This window comes from Ochlerotatus camptorhynchus, unplaced genomic scaffold (genome assembly GCF_037179485.1).
Source record: "Ochlerotatus camptorhynchus isolate MF236.1 unplaced genomic scaffold, CSIRO-AGI_Acam_v1.1 ptg000202l, whole genome shotgun sequence".
Classification (NCBI taxonomy): domain Eukaryota; kingdom Metazoa; phylum Arthropoda; class Insecta; order Diptera; family Culicidae; genus Ochlerotatus; species Ochlerotatus camptorhynchus.
The window spans coordinates 209,947-216,902 of NW_027040692.1; the positions used below are offsets into that span (position 1 = coordinate 209,947).

At 42.0% G+C, this 6,956-nt stretch overlaps 1 protein-coding gene across 1 annotated transcript; it reads right to left on the bottom strand.

The window, feature by feature from the left end:
* Positions 1 to 3,436: 3,436 nt before the first annotated feature.
* Positions 3,437 to 6,727, bottom strand: LOC135702878 (dTTP/UTP pyrophosphatase). The gene is made up of 4 exons (XM_065223930.1): positions 6,523 to 6,727; positions 3,950 to 4,206; positions 3,720 to 3,866; positions 3,437 to 3,642 (listed from the first exon to the last, which is right to left on the bottom strand). The coding sequence occupies exons 1-4, from the start codon at positions 6,610 to 6,612 to the stop codon at positions 3,495 to 3,497; spliced, it is 642 nt and encodes a 213-aa protein (XP_065080002.1). The 5' UTR covers positions 6,613 to 6,727; the 3' UTR covers positions 3,437 to 3,494.
* Between the last annotated feature and the right edge of the window lie 229 nt (positions 6,728 to 6,956).

Consider the following 6,956-nt stretch of genomic DNA (forward strand, 5'->3'; position numbering starts at 1 on the left):
GCTTAATTTGTTTTACAGAAGGCCTATCTAATAAATTGTTTAAGAATGAACAATTGGGTATCATAATATTTATTGAAACAACAATGTGAGAGACTAGTGGTACCGTAGATCGCTTTGTATCACGCTATGTATCTGGCCACCCTGTGGCATTGACCCGTGTGAACCGTGATATTGGAAACTACACCGGAAATGCCAAACAAGTGTTCGATGCTAAAGTGGATGACTCTGAGAGCGACCTAGTTATTGTTATTGCTGGTGATATTCTTGGCGCTGGTATTTATTTATCACTCAAACTTTGACAACTCTCGCAGGGAATTGGACGAAGTGCTGGCTGCAGGAGAGTTCCGAGCAAAGTATATGTTTGTCTTCCAATCCGGAAACCGATCCTCTAGTCCGATGGTGTGTAAATTTCATCCTGAAGTGAAGTTCGACGACTGTCAGCAAAATGCAAAACCTTAGCAACTATTGGAACAACGATAGCAAACAACAGTGATGCCGTTGCATATTTTGTGTCATACTTGTCAAAGTGTGCCCTAACCGTGTGCCGTGATGTGTTTCGGCACAGTGTGCAGAGTTGATTACCCCTTGTAAGTAGCAGATTTTTAGCGATGGGCCCAATTTGAGATCCATGTTGGCCACATTAGAGCCATTTCCCCTATTTCCTTCTTTGAATGTTTCGACATACAAGGGTATATTTTCTTCTTTATATTCTTTGATAAAGAAGGCAACGTTTCTTTCGTTGAATACTTGTCAGTTAGCAATTAAACATTTTATGCGTTCCTATTTGAAGCAAGAGGAATCATTCCAGGAAATGAAATTTCCTAGAAATGTGATACCACCGATCAAAACATTTCAAATTTCTGCCACTTCAATAAATCATCCAGATTTTTGACTACGAAAAAATATCTAAAATAGGGGAAACGCTGGCTTCGGTAATGCCTTTACCTATTATCGTCCGGGGGTAAATGAAGTTAAAGAGTGTTATTTTTTTTTTTTGCAAAACGGTGGTCTGGATGATGCTCCTTCATACAAAAAAGGCACCGCTCAAGGACTACATTTACCCCCCGAAGATAATAGGTTAAGAAGTGCCGAACCCGTACTCTCCCCTTCTAGACCTGGATACATTTTCGAAATAAATTAGGACTAAAATAGGTTTACAAAATAGGGGTAATGGCTCTAATGTTGGCCTATGGATCTAAGATTGGGACCATCGCTAAAAATCTGCCATTTATCAATTTTATCTAGATGAACGCGTCATTGGGACGGTACTAATGGATATTTTTGGTCGCTTTTGAAAATTAAGGCATTTAGGCCGACATTTCATCCATTTGTTTGTAATTTGTTATCAATGGATATTTGGAACTATGTTTGGGCATCGGTCAATAGAATTATAGTATGAACGTATAAAGCTACTTAAGAAACCGAAAGAGATAATCATATTTCATGTTCTCCGAATCGCGCGCCCTCTAAATAATCCTACAAATTGCATTCCTCCATCCGAATTAGCATACCTAATTCCACTTGAGCCAGGTCGCGGTCATCCATATCGACATCATTAAACCCACTTACTGGCATATTATCATAATCCTACTCCAAGCCAATAACTGGATGAGTAATGATAAGTTAAGTTGACTCCAATCCCCTTGGAAATGTAATGCCCATCAAGTGGAGGCTGTTTGTTGCTTCATCCCCGTGTCTCGTGCGAGTGACAGAAGCCATCGAACCGGGTCCACCAGGTCAGCGCCAGAATTTTACATTCGACTTTCGGCTTTGAGACGCTGACGGTAAATTCCAAGAAGTCGCACAGTTCGCGCTAAAACCGCACATCTGGCGCGTGTCTCACTCTGTACGCTCTCGCGCGAGCTTGAATATTAAGCAGCCACCTGTCGGAGCGTTCGCATTCCATACTTGCCACCACCACCATCTAGATGAACCTTGCCGGTTTGGTTTCTCCCAGCAGCTCGCATTGACATCGGCTACGTCACGCCTAACATTGGTGATTCCCAGTCTCACTCGGTCTGTCGGTCACGTCTTGTTTGTGTTCATTAAATTACCTGTGTTTCGTTCCGATTTATTTGCTAAAATCCTACACGTTGGTGGTGGTCGTCGGGAGCTGTTCTCGGAGGGTTGTATTCAATTTGTGCACCCATGGAAATCGGAACATTCCAGTAAATTTGACAGAAACGGTTCCCAAAATTGAGAAAAAAAAAAGAACGGTTCTATTTTAATTGAAATCGAACTGACTGGATGGCGGTGGTGGCCTTCGCAGGTGTGGGTCTCCTCCGTGTTCGCTGGTTCAATTTTGGTGGTCATCGGTTGGACACAGTCGTGCACAATCCGCTATTCGCTATTCTTTTTGACTACACAGGCCCACACGTGCCGTCCAGAGGCACGGCTGCTGAATCTACACATATAGGTAATAAGTGTTGCAAATGATTGACTTTCCCCTGGAACAGTAGTGGAGACAAGTGTAGGGGTGATCAAATCGTTGGGAATAGTCATTTGTGAGATAGGTATTTAGACTTTGTTCCATTTGGTGAATTTTCACTTAAATTTGACACTTCGAAAATAAATTAAGATGCTCGAAAATCCCTCTGTTGTTGATCTTCCTATTTTCGAGAAGGTGTTTGTCAAAGCTGATTCCTGGTCGGTTAGAAATAAGTCTGGTATACAATAGCAGGTTTATTTGAAAATTTTAAATCTGTCAAATTTAAGAGAAAATTCACCAAATGGAACACAGCCTGATTTTCGAGAAGGGGTTTGTCAAAAATGATTCCTGGTTTGTCAGAAATAAGTCTGGTACAATAGCAAGTTCCATCTGTCGAATTTAAGTGAAAATTCACCAAATGAAACACAGCCTCAAGAGAAAATTCACCAAATGGAATGCCGTATAATAAAATCTCGAAGTCAGTTTTCTTAAATTAGTTGCATCTAAGAGCACCAACATACGAGACATCCCTATCTAAGCCCAAGCAGCAGCACACCCGGTGTGCCTAGCGTTAAATTAGATTAGTCAATAAATTATTGCTCCCGTGTGCTCCCGGTTTGACTTCACGCTCTCTGGCTCTAATCTAACTAGTAGATCATCGTAGATCAAGGTCCCTCGCACTTCTCATGTACGGCTATGAAATTAACCTTGCTTCAGGCTATTCATAGCAAAAAAAAACCCCGTTGGCCGCTTGCCTTCAGTTGGTCCCAGTTATTAGTCAGTTGCTTATTGGCATGGTTTTTACTTGCAAACCTAACGGTGGTGATTCATTTTCACACATAAGTCTGGTCTGGATTTTTTCGAAGATCAATCAAGCCATTGTGATTTGTTTTTACATTTTCGCTAGGGTTATAACTATACGTTCCTATTATGATGCGTTCCAATTATGGCTAATGGGAATTGCATAGGCCAACACTGGAACACACCATATTACGAACCTATAGCCTACATTTCCCCGTTGTCAGTTTTTATAAGGAACAGTAAAATAAATGCACCTATCAATGCATCAATTGGTAACATCATACCCGAACAATTTACACATCTCGACCGATATCCGATACAGGGGCAAACCGACCACGGTGAAGTAGTCCCCTTCAATCTTCTCCACGAACGTTCCACCGATTCCTTGAATTCCATATCCACCAGCCTTATCCCTGCAAAAAATAAAAACAAAACCACAAACACACTCGTTGGTCAATACGATTGTCACCTGAAACCCACCGAGACTCACAATGGCTCTCCGGTGTCGACATAGGCTTGAATCTGCTCGGCAGTCGCTTTCCCAAACTGCACCTTGCAAGCTTCCGTAAATTTCACCTCCCGGTCGTGATATTTGATAACCACTCCCGTGTAGACCGTATGCTGCCGGCCCATCAATCTGTTGGAATGTCACAATTTGTTACCAACAACCATGTTGCAAACGACGACGACAACGACGCGCGCTAGAGCAGATCTACTTACTCGCTGAGCATCTGGAATGCGACCTCGGGGGTTTTAGGTTTGCCGTACATTTTTCCGTCCATGGTGACCATCGTATCGGCGCCGATGACCACGTCTGGCCGTTTGGAGGGATCGCTGCAGCTGGCGGTAGAGAGTCGGTTGTACACTTCGAGCACCTTGTGGTAGGCTGTTTCGGCGACATAATCGGCGAACGAGTAGTCCGATTTGTTGAGATTCTCCTCGAAGGTCGACGGGCACAGGTGGACGTTGGAGAGGCCCTGGAAGAAGGTTCAGAAATTTTAAATTTAGAGCTTTTATATTCTTTCAAAAAAATCTTCCAGTCAGGGTCGTAGCTTAGTAGGGGAAAGGAGAGCGGTCCCCCTCAGGCGTCACTTTCAGTGGACAGTGGTCCAAACGGTGAAAAACGTGATCGCGTGGAATTACTCCAAAACCTATAATTTAAGGTATGTAGTGTCTTCGAACAAATTTCTAGGCATGCAAAGCCCTTTTTCTAGTACCCGTAGTACAACAGGTGGTCCGTAGCGATATTCTTAGTAGGCCTTAATGATCTATACCGACACTAATTGAAAGGATTTCATAGAAGTTTCACCAACATTGTGGAAGTGATTTTCGCAGAAATTCTGAGAATTTGATAGAAGCTCAGCTCAGGTTTGTTGAAGTTCAGCTTACTTCTTAAAAACTTAAGAGTTGGATTTGGTAGCTTACTGGTAGTATTGGAAACTTTGTTTTGCCCGAGGTTTTTGGATTTGGTTTAAGGTTTTTCCCAAGGGGGAATCAACTCTGCACACTGTGCCGAAAGACAGTATGACCACATGACACTCTGTTCGGCTGATACGTATGACACGAACAATATTATATAAAACGGAAACACTGTTGATCGCTGAAAATATCCGTCAATACTGGTGTAACAGTGATTAATCCGAGGGGGACGACTCTATCTACGATGCAGAAAAGATTGTGTTTTGCTGTGACTAGCTGCGCGCACGCTGAGTAGACAGAAAGAAGATTGATGACGATTCTGAAGATTTCCTGCAAAAAGATGCTGCACGATGCAAGTAATGCGCCAAATGAAAGAAGATTGTTCGAAGATTGATTCGCTGGTGTGAGATTTGTTGAGCATCTAAACTTGAGATTTAGATGTGTCGCCCCCCTCGGATTAATCCTAGAATTGGGTTGTTTAGGGGTATTGAGGTAAATATATATTCGTTATCTGCATTAAAAATGGAACCGAAATCCAAAATTTCATCAATGTTGGTACACTGGAACTACTTTAAATAAGTACGATTACATTAGCAAAGATCACCATCTTAGCGCCCTTTGGTGGGACTTTGTATCGGAGTGAGCAGTCAACGAATAGATTTAGTGTCAATGATCCAAAATTTAAATCTTGATTTAAAAATCGAGATGAATGTCTACGGGATCGATAAAAATATCGTTGTGCTCAGAAAACGAAGCTCTATCAGATGATCTATAAAAACCGGTATATTTTTCGAAGTTAAACAACCCAATTATAAAAGTTTATTGAGATGTACCAAGTTTGGTGCGATTTTTAAAATGGAAGAGGCATGGGATGAGGTAAGTATTGTCAAAAGTTCTGTTCGATTGAAAAACTATTAAATATAATATACAAACTCAACTTTTAGGCGTACTTTTGGAAACAGTTGGGGCTGTAGTATGGCCAAAAAAAGCATATTATGAGCACACATATTAAAGTCTGAATAAGACAGAGCTCTACACCAGGGGAACCGGGAGGCCACCCATCAGGCAGAGATGTCCCAACAGCCGAAATGAATTTAAAAAAGACTAAACTTTGAGGAGGGATCATCACCCAGCATGTCGCGTATGCTGTTTGGTAGCCCGTGGAGTTCCCCCAGGCATTCTTGCCATGCACAGCTGTACACATCAACTGCTCATTTGTTAATAACTTTTCACCCAGTCCTTGAAATTTAGTTTTCTTTAAAGTAATTGATAGATTAGGATCATAGTTTACTGTAGACATGCACAGAGTAGGTAAATCTTATCATTTGAATCAACACCAATGAATTTTTACACTTAAAGTCCGAGATGTGCAGCGAGCATTTCTCACTTCATTTTTGCAACGCAAAATCAAATACAGTTTATTACTATAATTAAAATCTCCTTTTTTCACATACCTACAAAAAGCTTAAACTCTAATCTATCGACTGCTTCAAACAGAACTATGTTTCGTCAACTCTGTGCAAAGTTATTAGCAAATGAGCAGTTCGTGAGCAAAACTGTGTATGCCAAGCATGCCCCCAGGTTCAGATACTGGGGCCATACGCATAGAATGTGCTCGATTGAGGCTGGGGTTCTACAACCGGTGCAAGTCCTGTGGAACGGCGTTCCATCGAAATTGTGCGAGAACTTGCTGTGACCGGTCCTCAAACGCGACGCTATCTTCTGATCCCACTGGTTCAACAATTCTGTCCACTTCCTCGTCGTCCCTTTGATCCGTCTGATGAAGAGGAAGCGGTTTTGAGCCCACTCCGCGTCCCAAGCTTCACATATGTGCGTTAAAAATAATTATTGAAAGATTAATAAATAGTACTTACGATGTTCTGAATCAGTTCCTGTCTTCGGGGGGATCCACTGGCCAGCACCACCCGTTTGGTGGCAAGTTGATGCAGGATTGGTTTCAACATTTTTGCCACAAATTCTGGTCCATTCAATGCAATGGTTTAGCAACTAAATTGTTGTTAAAGGTTCGGGCACAGCCAAATTTTCTGATGCAACAAACAGCGTCCCACCGCCAATACGACAAACACGTGTGTGTAATTTGTTTACTACGCAGAAAACAGCTGATTTTCGACATGACAATCAGCTGTGCGGTGAATGATGGATTCAGCTATTTTGCTGGATAGATTATGCTGAGAGTGAGGTGGTTCGCGGCCGAGATAAACGAAGTAGTTGAACACAATGTTGCATACAACAATAGTCACCGTGCACGTTTTCTCGGTTTCACGGCAAATTAATTTAACTCATATTT